Source organism: Erithacus rubecula (assembly GCF_903797595.1).
Source record: "Erithacus rubecula genome assembly, chromosome: 21".
Classification (NCBI taxonomy): domain Eukaryota; kingdom Metazoa; phylum Chordata; class Aves; order Passeriformes; family Muscicapidae; genus Erithacus; species Erithacus rubecula.
Genome location: NC_136673.1, coordinates 1,384,793 through 1,404,702, shown reverse-complemented (window position 1 = coordinate 1,404,702; position 19,910 = coordinate 1,384,793). Strand labels below are relative to the sequence as shown.

The 19,910-nt window shown below is 42.1% G+C and overlaps 1 protein-coding gene across 3 annotated transcripts in view; it reads right to left on the bottom strand.

The window, feature by feature from the left end:
• DENND1A (DENN domain containing 1A) overlaps nucleotides 1-19,910 on the bottom strand; it is a 137,064-nt gene that overhangs the window by 6,586 nt on the left and 110,568 nt on the right. Inside the window, exons 14-20 of one of the 3 annotated variants that reach the window (XM_079324426.1) lie at nucleotides 17,200-17,301; nucleotides 16,607-16,694; nucleotides 16,043-16,083; nucleotides 15,067-15,138; nucleotides 13,945-14,001; nucleotides 8,962-9,093; nucleotides 458-1,721 (exon numbers count right to left, since the gene is read on the bottom strand). In XM_079324426.1, the coding sequence (XP_079180552.1) occupies nucleotides 1,599-1,721; nucleotides 8,962-9,093; nucleotides 13,945-14,001; nucleotides 15,067-15,138; nucleotides 16,043-16,083; nucleotides 16,607-16,694; nucleotides 17,200-17,301 (615 nt within the window). In that variant the 3' untranslated portion in view covers nucleotides 458-1,598. Of the gene's footprint in view, nucleotides 1-457; nucleotides 1,722-8,900; nucleotides 9,094-13,944; nucleotides 14,002-15,066; nucleotides 15,139-16,042; nucleotides 16,084-16,606; nucleotides 16,695-17,199; nucleotides 17,302-19,910 lie in introns of those variants that run through there. The other 2 variants (XR_013776603.1, XM_079324425.1) reach the window with 2 other exon arrangements.

The window sequence follows — 19,910 nt, the reverse complement described above, 5'->3', positions numbered from 1 at the left end:
GATTAAAGGAAACTTTTTGTCACTTGGACTTCTAACCAGGCATCGTGTTAACCCTCAGAACTGTGACCTCAGTGCCTGTAACAGCACAGGCAAACCCACCACTGATTCCAGTTTCTGTTAGCACTGCAGTGCTCCCAGTTTGTTGGGAGATCCGTGTGTGCTGCACCAGCCCGGGCACTGCTGAGCCCCGGGAGAGCTCAGAGCAGGGCAAGGCAGAACTGGCCAGGGCCAGCAGGGCTCTCTGCAGGGGCAGGGGCTGTCCCAGAGCTGCACTGCCAGGGCTGGTGCCACCACAGGGGGACAAGCAAGCATGTTCAAACTCTGTGTTTGCTGGGACAGCCACTGATTTGAAGTTAATTTGTTAATGCAGCAAAACACATTGTTTCTAAAAGGTCAGCAGGTGAAGCTGTGTTGGAATACAAACTTAATTACCTGGGCTGTAGGGAGGAATGGGCACCAAGCAGCACATGGCTGCAGTGCTAAAAGCTGCTAAATTGCCATTGCAGGCATGGTCCTAAATACATGTATTATAGCTTTTTGTGTGAAGGGAAGAAATGTCTAAATTAGCACTTTCTCACCAATAGCTGTTTACTAGCATACTTTTTTCCTCTGGATATTTGCTTAATTGTCTTGTTCTAAATACTTCTGAAGCAACAAGACAGAAAATTTGCAGAAAGCCATTTTTATGACTGCAGATCTGGCACTGCTATACTAATTATCAGACAAGTGACTTTAAGCTAGGAGATGCTGGAGCAAGAAAAATCTTACACTCACTTTTACTCTATCAAAATACTATTTAAAAATTATAGATCCCAGATGTCATAAAGTAGCTATTATATACCCAAGGAACTTTACCAATACAGCTATTTAGAATTTTATACCAGAGAAAACATTACAGAAGGATAATTTTTGGTCTGTGAGGTAACAGCTTGTGAGCAGAATATTATCTCAAAATAATTGTGGATGGCTTTTGAGATTTGTTTAAAGTGGTATTCAAAATCAAAACAGAACCTTGTGAGTAAATTAGAGGCACTAGCTCATGTGCAACAAGTGCAGCCAAAAGGAAATGGTTAAAGGAAACACAGCCAGATGAGAACTGGTGTGTCAGTACGTGGAGAAAAGTGTTTCTCTTTCTTCAATCAGCAGTAAGGGTGTTTCCAACAATTTCCAAAGCAAAGTTCTTCTAGATGAATATCTTATTTCCTTCGGAAATTGAGGACTGGTTTGAAAATCCTTGAAAGTCAGTCAGCCATGGGAGAGAGAGATCCTGTGCTGGATGAAGCCAGGCTCACACACACCAGGCTGCAGGACACCTGAAGGGCTGACTTTGGGAGAGCATGCTGGACCTCAACTGAACACTCAATTAAAACAAAAAAAGGGGAGAAAATAACAACACTGAAAAATGTCTGGTACCTAAAAATATTCAGTAGAGAAAGCAGACAGAATCTACGAGGCAGCTGTTTCATTATCCACCCAGATCCCTGCACAGCACACTCTGCTTTTTACATGCTCCCATATGTACAGCTCACAAACTGTATGGATGACAGGAAAAGTGCATGCTTTACAGCATAAATTTTTAATTTACACTCTGAAATATTTCAATAGAAATCTGCTGGGTCCTGTGATAAAAATAATCTCCATGTTTTAAGGGATGCCTCATTCTTCAAGCCACATTTGTAGATTTTGAAGGTAGAACAAGTCTGGCAAAAATGTAGCAATACCTAAAGCCAAAATCCCAAAACCATGAGAACACCACTGTGGATTATTACTGTTGATAACTGATGCTATTCTAAAAACACATGCCTTAAACAATAAACTCCTGGGCTGTAGAACTGAATGGTATTTTATTTCTTTTGTCTGAAATCACTAATTACAAATTACTTTTACCTGTTCTCCTTGTCCACTCGGGTAACCACTGGTGACTTTGTATAATTTCTTGTTATTTCTCTGACATATTTTGGCACTACTTTGTACTTTACTTTTTGCACCAGCATTTTTTTTTTCTGGACCCTGCAGTAGAATCCTGCATTGACTATCCACTCCTCCACCCTAGATGGGTAATTTTGTGAATGCTCAAGGATGTTCCTGGTACTTACTAGGAAGGAGCACATCATATGGACTCTGCACCACACCATGGGCCTCACCCTAAAGCAGTAAAACCTTCATTTGTCCAGAAGGACAACAAAACTCAGCTCTCTTGCTGCATAATGACAGAGCCATGAAGGAAAACTCCCTTAACTCATCAAAGCAGTTTCTGGATTATAGAACCCTCTCTGGATTACAGCAAACCAGCAAGGAGGGCTTTTGCACAACTATTCACAGAGGTAAAAGAGACAAGAGGTTGAAAGAGAATCTCACTGAGATTATAATTTTTCCAGTGGACTTCTTCCAAAATGGGGTTCATTTTGCTGCGGTTTGTTTTCATTCTGTCTATTCCTCAACATACATGGATGGAGAGACATGTTGCAAAAAATCCCAGACCCCAGGAATATATTTATCCCTGTGTGTTAAAGCCTATCCATCTACTACCTCAGCAGAGTTTAAAATCACAGCTAATAGGTTAACAACTGCTTTTCTTCTGCTTCAGATGAAGAATATCAGAAAGCTGGGGGAATATTCCGCTTCCCAATTTGTACTGACTGCTCAGTGCTACTCGCAATGTCTGTTTGACAGGACTGACATTTTGTACCACTGTGAGATGGGAGAACGTGTGACATTTTTATTCATGGTGGCGTACGCCCTTGTAATGATCAGCCCTGGTCGATGTGCTTACTGCAGCAGCCCCGAGCCCTCGGAGAACAAACACGAGCCCGAGGTGCCAGCAGTTTGGCTGCCTTATTAAACACCACCAGGATTCTAACGAAGAGCAACTGCTGGAAAATCTCACTGTCAAATCCTCAAGGACATTGTCAACATGGAACTAACTACATATATTTTTCACTTAAAATACTAGAAAATCCAGCAATGCAATATCAAATTTAAAGAAAAAAGCCACAGTGGTTTGTGTGTGTTTTAACTGGTCGTTTTGCCAGCTTTACGTTGGCTTTCTGTGGTCCTGATGCTGGGATTCAAATCAAAGAGATCATGTAACCTGCATGATTTAAAATGCTGGAAAATGGACATAGCCCTTATTATCTCTTAACAGCTATTCCTCTGTAGCAAGTGGAATACTTGCACAAAAAAAAAAAAAAAGAAGAAAAAAGACACTGTCTCTCATTTAAGGAGTTCTATAAAAAGCAATGACTCTGCTTCGCTCAGCTTCATCATTCACCAAGCCAGGCTGCATAACTGGGGGGACATCTCCCCCACACAACCACAGAAGGACATGGACCCTCTGTCTGCAGCCTGGCACTCACAACTGTTTTATCTGCTATTCATCAGCCCAGCTCTGAAGGGAAAAGCTAAAAAGTGCCTGGCCAAACAAACAGTCACAGTGGGGTCAGCATTTAGAAGAATTATACTTTTCACACACTATTTCCCTTTAATCTCCTGGTTTAATCCAGTGGCCCAGAGGTCAGTGCAGACAGTTCTGGCCTAACTGCAAATATCAACTTCATAAGTAATACATAAGAAGTTTCTGGATGCTGATCTACATTGATAGAGAGGCAAGTCATCCATAAGACACTGTGAGCTCTCCTCAAGTTGTCAATCTAGGTGATTTGGGTAGCCTTGCATGTACTGATGTATTTATTTTCTAGGTATGTATTATTTATAAAGCACAACTCTCCTTCCACATGCCAGCAGTGATGGCCCAAGATCCTCTCTAGGAGACATTTCTGGGTTCCTCAGCAGAGCAGGACTGCCAAGGAGCCTGTGCAGCCACGTTAGAGCTGCTGTGCCTGTGCCAGCCCGAGGCCGGCGCCGAGCGCTCCCTCCCAGGCAGCGCAGCAGCAGCTGACACTGCACAGGGCAGCACCGTGACACAGCGCCTGGGTCAGGGCTGCTGCAAACAGACACAGCTGGGAAACACCCAAAACCAGTCTGCAGTGTGCTTGTTCATGGCTGAACACAGGTGCTGGATGCAGACTGGGGCCACAATTTCACTGCAAAGCATGAATTCCTGCACACCATGGCACCAGGCTAGTGCAGGCATTCCCTAATCCCACCCCATGGATTGCCATCGCTGCTAATCCTGCACACCACAAAGTACAATTTCAATCCAATGAATCACTGTCTTGTTCATTGACATTGGTTTTACTCCTCTGACTAAGAACATTGCTTCTGAGAACCTGATGGGACATTTGAGTGGTCTCAAGCAGACATTAGATGGACAAGTGCTTCTTGAGACATCTGTCTTTCTTGTGAAGTGACTTACTGAGCAACACTGAATTCTTTCCTGAAAGGAACAGGCAAAGAAAGGAGTGAGAACAAATGAGGGTAGAAGAAATGCTTTCTGGAGACAAAATCATTTTAAAGAACTGACACTTTTGCTAAATCCATAAAGAAACAAATGGAGGGAGGGAGGAAACTCCATGTGGCTCCAGAGAAAGGGAATGGGAACCCACATTGCTCATTGGTGGGGAAGAGTGGAAGGGAGGCTCATTTTCTTAATGAAGGTCCTGCTATTGTCCAAGCACTTCTGAGTGGCCAGAGGAGGAGCTGCCTCTGTAGCCAGAGCATACAGTTACACGAATATTAGCAAATGAACTTGTTTTCCCCTTTCCCCTTTGGTTTCTACCTCAGTGCCACACAATGCCTGCTGTGATCCAGAGGAATCTGCTATTGTTCCGATGCACCTGGGTGTGAAGGGAGTCACAGGGTCTGGCAAAGGAGCCTTCCTCCCTTCCCTACTTCATCCCTTTTACCCTGGAGATAATCCCTCCTCTACTGCCTCTGGCTTCAGCCATCCAGCTCTGCATTCCTGGAATGTAGCTGGCTGGTGTTCTCCCCATCTTCCCCCTGACCTCTTAATGCCGTTTAATCTCCTGGAAGGAGAGCACTGCCCTACAAAGCAGAGTTGTTTGTTCTGTGTGTCCAAGTGCAGACTGTGACTAGGAAAAATGAACATGTTCATTTACAGCAAAAGGATTCACAACAGCAAATAAGATGGAAATTTCCATGCTGAATGAGCCAGGGAGAGAACCTAGAGAAGCCTTTCCACAGTCAGACAGGCTGCTTCAGTACATTAGTGCATTTTCCATTTGTTTCATAGCTATTTACATTAGTCCCCAGAGCACTGATTCTCTGTGGTTTGCATCAAGAGCAGAACATGAATGAATCTCTCTACTGAAGAAACACATGGAAGAGTCTTTTGTATTTTCTTAAGCTTTACACCTTTTGGTACATAAATGAAATTAAATATCCTATTTGCTGGTAAATAAAAACAAGCCATAGAAAACATAAACCCAGCTAAGCTGACAAAAGACATTCTAATTATAACAGACACAATTAGAGAGCTGTACAGAACTGCCAGGATCACTTGCTTCTAATGAAATGATTCCCTTTCCCAACAAGTGATGTTTCTGGCAGCTTATCATTTGCTGGTTTAATTGTACTAAATCATGGGTGCCACTGACTGTGGGAAAGCTCCTAAGGAAGAAGTGTAGCACTGCATTTGGAGCTGCTGGGCTCATCCTGTGTGCTCACATCACCCCTCCCAGACTGGGGGGAAGACTGGGCACAGGTACCAAACCTGTATGAACTCTGTGGGTCCTGCCAAGGTGGCTTCAACAGCTGCCTGCTTGGACAAGGAATCTGTTCAGAACAGTCACCATGACACTGTGTAGTGTTTATTGTCCAAACAGCTCAAAGACAACACAGACACGTGTTCTACCTAAAAAGTACAAGTGGGCATGGAAACAGGAGCCCAACCCCCCGAGTCACAAATCACCTGCAACAGGGTCCTGCTCTGCCTTGGTCTGGGATTACTGGGCCCCAGTGCCTGCCCTGCCTGGCACACTGGGAATGATCCTGAGGACAGCTCTGGAAGATGAGTATGCAGCTTGTGTTCGACGCTTTAAGGACATTTTGGACAGCTTTTAAGACAAAAATCAGAAGAAAGCAAGTAACAGGACATTCATAGAACCATTAAGGTTGAAAAAGACTGGTAAGATTATCAAGTCCAACCATCAGCCCAGCACCACAAGAGATGTTCTCTGTAGCACTGGATCTTCCATAATAATTCACCTTACTCTTCCCTCAAACACACATCACTACTCAGTACTACAAACCTTCCATTTGAGTCTTGGCCTTGGCTTGAAAATTGTTCCCCCTTCTCCCCACCCATTAACCCCTGAGCTGCCTGTACTACTCCTGCTACTTGTTGAGCACAGTTGCATTGTCCCAGAGTCCCTGGTGATAGCTGCTGTATTTGGTTGATGCAGGGATCAATAAAAAAGGTACATTTTGGGTAAGGCATGCAAAGTCCCACCCAGGAAAAGCAGTGGCCCCACCCTCCCACGGTGGTGTCTTACTAAGAACACTCTGTTTAGATCTTTACTACACTGCCTCAGGGTATTTGGCTAAAATCCTTCTTTTCACCATCAAGGGGAGCTTTCCCACAATGTCTTAGTATTACAGAAAACATCATTAAAACAATTCCATAATAAACAAGGCTCTCCAGTGATGTCTGATCACCAGTCACCAAGATGAGCCAGGACATACAGAATCATCCCCCCCCTCCCCGGTCAGCTAATTACTGCCAAATTCTGGTGAGCCATCAGCTGAGTGACTGTGCTTTCACAGGCATTTCAAGATATTTTACTGCTATTTTTTTGTAGCCTAACAACTGCAGATACACAACTGTGTTTGGAAAAGCCAGCAACTCCCTCACTCTAGGGTGAGAGATAATGAGTTAAAATTAAAGGCTGTTGCTGGCTCGCTAGCCCATCCCCCTTTAGCTAATCTGTCATGTAATGAAGAGAAGCACCCAGCACAGGACAGCTCGCTGCCGGCTCACTTACAGCGAGCTGATTAAGAATGTTCAACCAACAGCAGACTGCAGACCTTTCCGAGGAAAATAAATAGACTGTATGCAAATGTGTTTGTCACTTTGACAGCACGTCTCAATTAAAGGCCGCGCGGCGGCGGAGCTGCTGCAGCGCTGCGGCCGCGCTCCCTGCACCGCCCGCCCCGAGCCGGGCCCTGACCCCAGCGCATGCATGCATTTTAAACCGCTGCCAGCCGCACAATGCTGCACTCCGAGAGAGCCCTGACAATGAGAAAAAAGCCTCTTTCATCCTCTTCAGTTTAGAAGAGCTGTGAATGCACAAACAGCCCTTATTTCAGAGTTCTTGCGCCTTTTTAATTGTTCCCACCTTCTGTATTCTAGACAGAGTTAAAAGTGACATTAAAATATCTGCCTTTAATCACGAGTTAGAAGCCATCTCCCATTTATAGAGTAAATGTTGCTGCTTTTTTCCTCCCCAAAGCCTTAATCTATATTTCATAAACCTGAGCATCTTTTCCTTTTGAATGAAGGTACGATTTCATTTTTGTTTTGGCATTGGGCTACCAGGAGAAGCAGACCCGTGCCAGGATGAGGGCTGTGAGACAGCCCCACAACTGCTAAGTCAGACTGGTTTTGGGAAACCAACATTTGTAATCTGATGACAGCAGTAAGCATTTAGCCAGTGAGCCTCTCCCCACAGCCAGGGGTCAGGAAGCTGATGTGTGTTTCATTCCACACAGAAAAGTGATCATTAAAAAATTTGAAAGTGACTGTTAAAAAAACCTCATGAATTTAAATTTGCACTTACCACCCAAATATATATTTCATTAATCTACCATCATGTTTGAACCATCCATCGTTCACAAAAATCTAAAGGAAAAACTGAAAATAAATTGTGATACTATCTGATTTCTGACGGCTTCAAATGAAGTGTAACATGTCCCTGCTGGAGCTAGATGGCTGCATTCCTCCAGTAGCCCAAATTCCTCTCAACTGTAGCGGCACAGAAAGTGACAGAAAAATAAATCTCTACTGAAAATACTTAATTGGAAGAGAATGATTTTTAAAAATTATCCAAGAACTTACATTTAGCACACCGGCGAAAGTACTGAAAAAATGAATCTAATTCTGAGATGATGCAGACAACGTTGCTCTGAACACTGAACAGACCTTGGGTAGCCCCATGTAATACCTGAACAGTCAGTGCAGCCACACCAACTGGTTTCTATTCATAGACACTTCTCTAAAATGGAATTGTTTCACATTTCATCATGTTATACAATTCCTTTAAAATTACACTTTGCTTCCTTAGAAGATATCAGATATTCCCTCCTGTTTTCTGGTCAGAACAGTGTAAGGAATAGATACAGCAACAGAAAAGAGAACTGTGAACACAAATCATGTTATTTTTTGAGTCAGTCTGTACTTAATAGGGGCAAACTGATAATAAATACTGGATATTTTTCCATGGAAATCACAGCAACTACAACATTTTCTAAATAGATACTCTTCAAACCCCTCCAAACTCTCCGTTTTGCAGACATATCAAAAGAAACATTACAGGAGTAACTAACAGCTCAGCTGTCAATACTGAATACAGAGCACACTAACAAGCTATTAATTGATTTTTCCATCTTAGTTCAACGCATTTAATTTTCAGAGAATGTTCAAATGCTTTAATAGCTGGACATTCCATATTGACACTAATGATCTGGCTAGATAACAGCGGATGTTTTAAATTCTATAATTCTATAATTTAGTCCTGAGGGCTGCAGCACCTTGCATGCTAAAACAGCCACAAAATAGTTTATTAAATAGCTAAAATATTTAAGCTTCATCCCCCACTGACTTATGGTTTATTTTCCTCAAAATCTGAACAAAAGGAATCAGTAAAATCCAGAAAAATCAGGTTTTGGAATCCCTTTTAAACAGATAAAACAGAAATAAAACCAAAATAGCACAGTTCAGTGACTTAAGGTAATGAAGCGTTTGGTTTACTCATTATCATTACTTTTCCCTGAACTATTTTTGCTGAGCCACATGATTGAGAACAACTTTACACTAAGACCTACCTGACCAAAATGTACTGTGATTGGTCTTCTGTCCTCTCTTATTTTTGGGTCTTTCTTCTCAGCCAGTGGTGACGGTGCTGTCCTTGGCAGGGGCTCCTCCGGCGCTGCCGAGCACCCGTTCTCAGCAATGTCCTGTGTGGTAGGAAAAGGTGAATAGCATGGCCAGGAGCACTCCTGAGTGAGGGGAAGGTGCACAAAGGACACACTACAGGATAATGCTGACTAACAGTTTGGATGTTGGGAGAAAAACACACCAAAGTACAGAAAAGAAAACATCATTAGAATAAAACATTTCATCCATCAGAGCTTGTACACAAGCCCTCTCTCCTCCCAGCACCAGTGGTGCAAACAAGACTCTCAATAAAATGTCTGACTTGAACACGCAAAAGCCAGGAAGTGCACGTGGAGAAAAAAAACATAGCTCAGATTTTCTATTTTAGTAATGAGTTCAACAGAAGCCAAGGGACAGGGCATTCTGCTTATTGTAAACCTAAATGAACACAGTAATTTCATTAACGTTCTGCACAGAATTATCCATAGCAGAACAATTACTGGTGGAAGTGGCAAGGAGAGATGGAACTCAGAGCTTAGTTGGCTTTGCATTTCATCTTGGAGTGTGTGTGCACTGAAAATGCCTCTGGGAGAGGGTACAACACCAAGGGCTGCCCGGCAGAACACTTTTGTTTGCTTTGACATTAGTTCTCATCTCCAGAAGTGAAGTGACCCACCAGCCCGGGGGAGAGGACTTGGCAAGTGCAGGCACGGGGTGTGTAACACAGGTTTTGAAAAAGACAAAGGCCTGCAGACACCAGGAATCAGAGAAGGTGCAAAGAGTTTGAAAGTGAGTCGAGAAACAGTCTGTAACGCAGTGGGCCCCAAACCTTACATCTCTGCAACAATGCCAAGGAAATAATGCTGGGTAAATATGGAGAGAAGGCAGCACAGGCTGGAGCTCGGCAAGGCTGACCTGAGGGTGGCTGCTGCCACCGGCAGGGCTTTGATTCCCTGACCTCTGGCACGGCCGCCAGCCCCGGCTCGCTCAGGTACAATAATGAGCCGTGTAAGCTGATGGCCAATTAGAAATGGTTCCTTTGGACACACACTGACCTAATGTGTTTAGGTCAAATGAAACAAAAAGCTGGATGGACTTTCTAAGGGGCTTTGTCTGCTCCACAGAGAAGCTGAGACCCCTCTTTAGATCCAGCTGGTAGAGCAGTGGTTCCCCAATACGGGCCTAAGGATCACGGGGAATTAACAACTTGTTAAGGTCAAACTAGAGAGAAAAACTTTTTCTTCCCTCCGCCCTTCAGCTGCACAATGCCACCTTGTCTTGAAAAGGTACAACAAAGTGCTCCGAATTAGTAACAAAGAGCCCCAAAACAAGACATTGACAAGAAACCTGAGCGTTTGTCAAACTCCTGCTCCAGCTCCAGGCAGCGCCGGGCCCCCAAGGATCTGCTGAGCTCACGGCCCGCGGCAGCACCACTGCCGGCAGTGCCACTAAACACAAACCGTGTCCGTGTGTCTGGGCTGCAGCCCCAGTGCAGGACCCCGGAGCTGCCCGGGGAGAGCAGGGGCGGCTCCCGGCTCTGCTCCGGCCCTGCAGAGCCCGCCCGGGGCTGCGGCTCCAGCCGGGGCAGCGCACGGTGCTGCAGGCAACGAAAGCAAAGCACCTTCCCGGGCAAGCCCCCAAAACCAGGAAAAGGACACAAAAGTTTGGACATGAGGGCAATGGGACGAGATAAAAGATAGAGAGATTAAGCCATTAAGCAAAATCCCCTCAGATGTGCAACGATCACTGCAAATCCTTGAGCTTTTATTGCTATAGATTGCCTCTACTTCTCTGATGATATAATTGCATACAAAATATAACGTGTTCCTAAAGCCTATTTCCACTGCGTTTGGTGCACAGACTTGCAATGAAACCACAATACATTTTCTACAAACTGCTTAATAAAATACAAGAATTACATTATTAGATGCCTTTCTATTTTTTAACATCCCCAAAAGGCAAACAAATAATCAATACAGCTTCACTTATCAAAGTAAAATCTGCTTCACAAAAGTTTGTTTTCTATCTTCAATGAAAACACATTTGAGTTAAAAAAACATTAAATTTTGTAATGGACTGGAAATACTAGCCAGAGAGGAGCAAAACACAGTCAAAATGTCTTAAACACTGTGCAGGTTGTACTATAAAGCTCTAAATGAGTTGTTTCTAGAATACCAGGCATTAACTAGAGCTACACAGGGCTCTAGTAACTAAAATAGTGTTGAATATATTAATGCCAAGTGCCCAACCATTTATATAAATTGTCTTAGCCAGAGCTTTCAGTAAGCTCCATTCTCCTGACTGAAAGTTGAGGATGGTACCATTCATATTCCTCCTTCTTCCTAATTCTATGCAGTTAAGCTTCAAATGAGCCACTAACTGAGGGACTTGACCACCATAGTCTGTTGGTGAGATGGAAAAAGGCAGCCTTTGCAAAAAAAAAAAAAAAAAAAAAAAAAAAGGGAAATGAAAAAAAAAAAAAGAGGAAAAAAAAGAAAAAAAAACTGCATCACATATAAAATAAAGCTACCAGGCTGTATCTATTAACAATTATTTGCTCTCACTCATAAGAATCCTCTGAAAACTATTTCTGTTGCTTTGAAATACTGCACCACAAATGAACAAGGGATGGAAATAGAGCACCATTCAATCTCCACTATCATATTAAAGAAGGACCTTACACACACCACAGTGACCTCTCAACAGGTCAATCCTGCATTTCTCATTTGCAATTCAAACCCAAGACTGGAGCAGACCAAGGGCAAAATGGGCTCTTGATTATATTTAAGAGGTCACCATTGCTATGCAGAGTTGGAGGAAGCAGAACCTCCAGCTTTATTGCATTTTTAAATTCTATCTTACACAGAAGCTGCTCAGATTTGGCAGCAAAAACTGGAAAAGGGATGTTTATATTTGACTTTTCCTTACCAGGGGCCTGCATACTTTCTATATTAATAATGGAAAATAGTATGTGAAAATGCAGTAGATAGTAAGTTCAGTTTAAAGATAACCTTAGGTTACTCTTAGAAGATGAAAGACTAGCATCCCAAATTTGGCAAAAAGTATTTAATGATAGCAGAATGTCAGACAGTTAACACTCACACATGCTAGTGAGGAAAGACAGGATAAATACAATACATAAAAACTGGGGAGGATGCATTAATGGACCTGTGCATAACAGACCCATAATAGAGCAGTACAGACATTTAGATTAAAAATAAGGGTGACCAAAACAATGTTTGCTGTTTTTATCACTTTTAACAGAGCAATCCCTAATTTTAGTAAGCTCCCTACCTGCATTCACATGGAGAAGAGAATGGGATAGAAAAGGATAGAATAATAAAGGAAGGAGAGGTAGAGCAGTGTATGTCAATTACTCACAGCTATCTTTTAAGCTCTTGTGAAAGCCTGTGTTGAACAATCATGTTTAAGCATCTCACTTAGAGATACACCACATAAGGAAGGTGAAACAAAATTGGGCCATTTAGTTGTAAATGTTATGTGTGTTTTTTAGAGACATTTGCTGCTTGACAGACCAGGAAGACAACAATAATAATAAAACAAAGCAATGACTGAACGAGGCTTTTCTCAGCCTCCTATACAAATGTCACACACAGCACACAATTCTATTAGCATTTAAAATGCAGGAAAAAATCTGGTCATGTTACACAGCTTCAACTGCTTTAGAAACACACACAAGAAGGCCAAAGATTTTATTACTTAGAGAGGTTATGTCCAGAAGTGAAACACATGGAAAGACATGAAGAAATAAGTTTTCAAGAAAACTGCTTCATGCTTCTATTGTTTTCAAATTACACCTACAGTGGTCATATACAATGTAGAGTAATAAAATAAAATAAGATAGAAGGATCTGAAGCAACTTTCTGTTCCCTGAGATTCTGCAGTGTGTGTGCAGTGCTGAGAGAGGGGAGGGAGCAGCAGCTGGAATGCACACAGGCAATCCCTCACCTCACAGCTCGGCTGCACAGAAACCCCTCTGGAGGAACAGGCTGGGGACAGACTCAGGTCTGCTCACCAACATTTGCAGCCCTAACTTCAGAGGATGGTTTAGAAATTTAGAGAAGAAATTTACAGAGAGAGCACAGATTAAAAAAAAAACCCCACCCAAACTCCTCTGCAACAAAGTGAATACAAATTTCTGAATAAGAACTTCAGCTCTCTCAGCAGGTCAGCTGCCTTGCTCCATGGCTCTGAGAGCTCATGCACAGAATAAAGGCAGCATCTGAATAACCCAGGGTAGCTCTGCTCATGAGGTGTGTGCCAGAGTGACCATACCTGTGGTTTGAAAGGAGCAGTTGGGATAGGACAGCACATCCCTCAAACACAGAGGAGCAGCTGGGAATTGTGCTGTTTACAAACACACCCACACAGATCTGGGAAGCAACAAACAATTTGACTGTTTTTTCCTGCAATAATTCCGATTGGCAATGGACACCAGCTCTAATATTCCTTCCTGTCTGAACTTTGCAGCAGACATTCAAGACATGCAGAAATACCCTTCCCCAATGGCAGACAAACACGATGCTATTTTTCCTGACCGATTTCTGCAAAAATAACAACAATTTGCCATTTGCAGGAAGTTCACTGCCAGGACTGTAGGGAAGTGCTCCCAGCCCACATGCAGTCCCCTCACACAGTGCTCCAGCACGAAGGACAGGAGCAGGACTACTCCAAGCAGAACACTCAATTTTCTGGCTTTTGTGGGTTTAAGTCAGAGCTTTCATGTATTTGAAGACATTTTTTTGTCTGTGAATATTTATAAGTGTGAAAAATCCAGGACAGCTGGTAATGCATTTTGAAGTGTGCTAACAACACTGTATCAAACAGCTTCCTATTGATCACATCATGCTTTCAGTGGCTAAGGATTTCAGACGTGATGCTTATACATTTTGAATAAGAACTTCAAGTACCTTTTGCTTCAAGCGGTTTTTCACTTCTTTTATTCCCATTTTTGCATGATCTTTTGCCTGCATGAAAAATTAATTTAAGTTAAAACTCCCTTCTATTTCCAGCAGTGACAAAGTTTGTTTTTAGTTAATAAAAATGGCAATAAAAAATGTAACAGGTTACTGAAAACACATTAAAGCAAACAGAAAGCTGAAAAGACCCCAAATAAACAAAAAACACCACCCCATCTTTGTTGCAAAATTTTTGTTTTCCCTGTTTTGAAGCCACAGACATCTTTCAGCTTTTTGCATTCCACAGGTTTAGTGTTCCCCAGTAAGTATTTGTCTTTGCTATAAACTTCTATTCTTCCACACTGGCAGTGAGGCTGCCAACTCTCCTCACAGTGCTCTGGATGCCAGTTCCATTTAGTAGAGCCAATCTCATTCTAGTCCTCTCTCTCAGGCTGGAGGAAGGCAGGAAAAATCCAAAGTTTGAATGGTTATCTCAATGCTTTTTGCAGCATTATTTCCCAGAACTGAGCATATAAGAAATCCTCACATGTTTCTGTGCTGTTTGATCTGGCAGAGTGGAGCTGGCAGCCACACACGATAGCACAGCAACACACCAGCTGTTTGTTAACAGCACTGAAAACACTTCCATTTAAAGAATAACTCAGTAAGTTGGGCTCTAAATAAGCAGGTATAAGAAATCTCTAGGGAAAATTAATTGACATTTAGAAAAGATGGAAACAATTTGGAAAATGAGAGGATTCCCTTCTTTCGATGAAGCTGCAAGCAGGGAAAGCTGAGGTAACAATGATTTCCAACAGAGCAATGATGAGATGGTAGAGCTGCCTAGCAGAGCACACAGGCACTGTTTCCCAGAAAGAGTTCTGTGTAATAAATGGAATTTATCATCTGTACTTTCAAAAGAAATCACAAGTTCCCATTGTCCTTTGCCTTTCAATTGAGTTTAAATTTCAAAATGACTTTTTCATTTAAATTTGAAATTTGAATGAATGTATATTTTGAGTAATTTTCTGAGTCCAATAAAAATGGATGTAAGTCTTGAGTCTCATTTGAAAGGTTAAAACAGACTTGTAATTAGACTCTCATCTCAGTAGTAAGCCAGTACTCCATACTTACAAACTTATAGACAGTCTTCATGGCAGGGTTAGCCTTGGTCTTTACTGTGTTTAAAATGGCTCCACTTCCTTTCTGTAATTATAGTAACAAGGGAAGAAATGTTATCTTTAAAGCAAACAGCAATCTAAAATCCACCATTCTTAACTTAAAATAACAGAGCATGAACTATCCTTATTAGCAGGGCTGAGTATGAAAAGGTCAGATTTAAAGAAAAAGAGCCAAGGAAAACCACGCTGAATGTGGTTTTAGTTTTGCCCAGTTCTGAGTTGAATACAGCACTTGTCCAAGGGACAATATGGGTGCCTCCCAAGAGCACTTGTCTTACATGTCTCACAAACTGTGTCTGTGCTTCTACTCATCTCAGGGGCGTCCTGCACCTTCTGTTGAAATCCTAACCAAGATTAAGACACCAGTATCCTGAGCAGCACTGAATGTCTGAGCCAGAGACTCCACCTCAGGACAGCCTGTACATTCAATCTGAAGAGGGGAGGTCTGTTTTTACTTTGCTCTTTTCCTTTCCCTCATCCCACAGTCCTGCTTATCACACACATGGTGTGTCTTTAAGATACAAGCAGTTGACAGAGGGATAAACTGAGGGAAAGTGAAATCTAATTCCAGTCACAAACATGAATTCTAGAACAGCTGAATTTCATGTGATTAACATAATCAAAATTATGAGCCAGTGATACATCCACTGCAATGATCTGTTCATCAGGTTGGTGTTTTACACCCCTGCCATGCACCACAGACTATTGCTGTACAGCATCTTAGCAAGAAACACAGGAGAAGGGCAAAATCCAAGGAATTAAACCCTGCCTAATGTTTTATTTCCTACTTTCAATGCAAAATTATATTTCCAGAGATCAAATTTGATTACGTGCAATCAGATGTAAACAGCTTTAAGATTTACTGTCTCTGTCATTACATGAAAATCTCCAATGGGCTCAGGGTGTCTGGCAGGATCTCATGTGCTTACCCTCACTGTGGACAGCCACTGGTGGTACAGTTTGTCACTACCTACAGAGAACCAAAGACACAAACAAACAGATTGTAACTCTCTGCTGAATAGAAACACCAGCTCAAAATGTGAAGTGTTGACACTTAATAGTTTTGGAGCATGGACAGAAAAGGACAGCCAGCCTTTCAAGAAAAAATATAACATTGAAGAGAGATTTACACTCTCGTGTTTTATCTGTGTTGTCTCAGACATTTGAGAACACAGATGTTTTAAGTTCACTAAAAGAAATCTGAGGTGGTTCTGGGTAAAGCTAAGATTTTTCCCCAATGCAAGAACTCCTTTAGTTGTACTTTATTAGTGGTAATGCTGAGGTATTTTAAGACTGAACAGGCATTACTCAGACTACAATACATTACTCAAAGTTCCTGACAAAGGAAAGAACAAAATTTAAGACATTTCAGGCTGCTAGGATCACTAAACCTCAGTTATTAGCTGGCAGCAATGACCAATTACATCATGATAACCCAATGGTAACCCATAAACCAACAAAAGTGCCTGAAATTCCCTTAAAATATTTCTTACCTGCATATTCTCCCATATTTATCTCCTCTTCAAACACGTCACTGAAGCCTTCTCCAGAGTTCAGCAGGTCCAGACGTCCATCAATGAACTGCATCAGCATTAAAAGACAGAAACACATCAACCATCCCATTCTTCATCTTTTCAGAAAGACTTTATCCTTCATTAGCTGGAATGACCTCTATGTTTGCATTGGGCAGGGTCTCAATGAAAATACCACCCAAACTGACACGATGCTGACCACTGCCCAAAGGTGTGTGACTCTGCTAAAAACCAGCATTTGTGTTGGGCTTACACACCCATGCTTTCAGCTCCCTAAAGCAGTAGTTGTACATGCAACAGTAATATGCTTCCTGGGCAAAGTTTACAGGAGATATTTTGGGTCTTGGTATGCTCAGACCTGGAGCTCAGAGACCATGACTGGGAAAACCCATCCACCTTTCAATACACAGAAAGCCTCAGCACCTGAGTGTGAGAGAAGCCAGCAAGCAGGAGTTGAGGTGCTGCACTATAGGATCAAGAGATAAAGGAACAGCTCCCCAGAGCCCAGGTGGATGGTTCCAGAAGTGCTTGCCCATGGATGACAGGGGCAGTACCTGCTTGAAGAGCTGCAGCTGGATGGCATTCTGCAGGAACTGCCTCATCACAGACGAGCGGTGCGACACGAACGCCTCCTCACAGAAAGTGATGGGCTCACCCTGGAGAATCAGAGCATTCAACACTCAAACAGCCTGGACTGAGCCCCTCTGAATCCACTGCCTGCACCTGACCTCCTTCCCCTCCAAAGTAAACAGGGAAGGAACACAGGCCTTACCTAGCACTGACCACACTTTACTTTATTTGCAGGTGCCAACCACAGGAAGGAAAAACAGGCTGGAAAATTGCAGATCATCAAAAAACCCAGAGTGGCTTTACACACATTTTGCTAAAGGTGAAGAACTCTTGATCATTCAAACATTCAAAATACTTATATTACTTACTGTTCCCAAAATATGACACACAGTCATGTGAATTCTGTATATTCTGCTTATCTGCCTCATCAGAGCCAGCACAAGCAGGCCAGGAATGTCCACTCTGTTCTCTCCACAGTTCTGAAAAACTCATATGGGAGGAGTGGAATTTCCCTTTTTCACAATCTTGTTGGCAAAAGACAGAAATTTTTTTGCAACTCCATTTTAATCTGATTTTAATGAGTTATGGTAATGCTAAAGTCTGTTGTGTATCTGCCATAAGGGCACCAATTTCTTCCACACTTCTACAAATACACTACATAGCAAGCAAATACATTTATTGAATTAAAAACAAGTAACAAAGAAGGACTAAATTATACTGATGTGTAATTATTATGGATGCTCATACAAAATTTTTTTGGCCTCTTCACCTGTTGAGTATTCAAAATTAACATTAGATAGCAATAAGTCTTAAAGCACCCCCTTTAAAAGCATGGCATCATTCTATTTCTGAAAGCTTTAAATGAGTAATCTCATTTACCACTGGCTGTGTAAAATCAAGACAACAGGCTGCTAAAAAGACTGACGACAAGGATCAATTGCAAGTGTCTGTGTAAGCACAGGATGGGTCTTCTTGACAGAGGGAAGAAGTCACTTTCTTAGGGGAGTTTATGTCACCTCTCACTTGAGCCAGTGAATTTCCATGGATTTAGGAAAAAAAAAAAAAAAAAGCAAAAAAAAAAAAAAGCAGGTTTCTTAAGTGACAGCTACAGTTTCAGGGTAATTTATTTTTAAAACAATAACCTGTTTTTGATTTACTCTTTTTACAGGGAAAGCCAAAATCATGCTTTCCAGGCAAGAAGTGTGAGTGTGAAAAAACCACTTTTTTCCTCTTCACTGTGGCTTTGCTCTCATCAGAATAAAGAACTATTAGACACTTCATCAAAAAATGAAATGTTTGGAGAAACAGGTCTGGCTGGTATGTGTGTGTATGACACTTGTGCCAGTCTCCAGGACACACATGACAAAGATTCTGGCTCCAAAGCCAAGGTGTGCACTGTCTGAAAGGTTTTACTGCATTTAAATAACTAACAGCTGTCATCTACTTGACCAGTATGAAACAGGCTTTCCCATTAACTTCAGATACTGGAACATAACAAAGGATCCCTGAAAAATATTTTAAACTTGTCAGAGAAATCTGAGTGAAAAGAGCTGGGAGGAATGGGTAAAGAGAAATGCAGGTGAGTTCAGTAGCACGGACATTCATCCAAGGAAGGTTTAGCTTCTGTTTAATCTTCACTTAAAAATCCTTCAAAGGAAACAAGCAGCCCTTCCTATCACCTAGAAGAATGTGAAATTCCCCCCCTGGCCAGAGCAGAGCACGGACACCCTGGGATGAGCTGTGCCCTGCTGCTCCTCCAGCAGCTCCTCCTGTGCCCCAGCCACACACACCCTGCAGCTGGGGCAGCAGCAGTGGCAGCATACTTCCTTCCCAAAGTACTAATGATTGAGTTTGTTCATTAGCTTGATTAGACCTTTTGACTTCTTAAGAGACAATTCAGGCTCAACGGCTGCTGATGACAGAAGAAACTTTAATCACCGAGGTCAAGCGTGATCTTTGCAGCTCAGAATGCATTAGTGCCTTCCACCCTCGCTGACCTCCCCGAGCTGCACACACCGTTCCACCCCCAGCCACGGCTCCAGGACAAAAAAGACAAGCTGGACAATAAGACTGTTTTCCTGACAGGTCTGGTTAACTGTAAATTATAAAGCTAATCAGCTCTGCTTTTACTGACAAATGACATGATACACGAGGGGACACCCAAAGAACTGCAGATATGGTGTGAAATAAATGGTCTTGTTTGCATATGAAACAATTTAAATAACTTGGCCTGAAAAACTCATAAACTCCTAAACTTGTTGGTTCCAACAATTAAAATTTAGGCCTTGATTCATCAACACCTTAAATATCCATTAATCCCCTTTCTAACTGCCAATGCCTAACAGAGGCTAAAACACTGCACTGCAAAGGCTCTAAATGTGTGCACAATATGACTTGATCTGTAATATTACAGATAATTCACATCTATTTCAAGATTGGATAGCAGAATTATTTTTATTACAAAAAACATACACATTTAATCTGTAATCTTAACACAAAAGGCAAAACTTTAAAATACGGGTTTAAGATTTCAGATGCACTGAAAAAATAGGTGGCTTTTCTTTATGTCTTTGCAAATCTCCCTTTATATGACTATTTTATATTCATCCGGCATAATGAAGTTCATCAGGGCAGTGCTGCATCTCATGACCCCTGAAAAAGCTGAAAAGTTCCAGCCCACATCTGATCTGTTGCC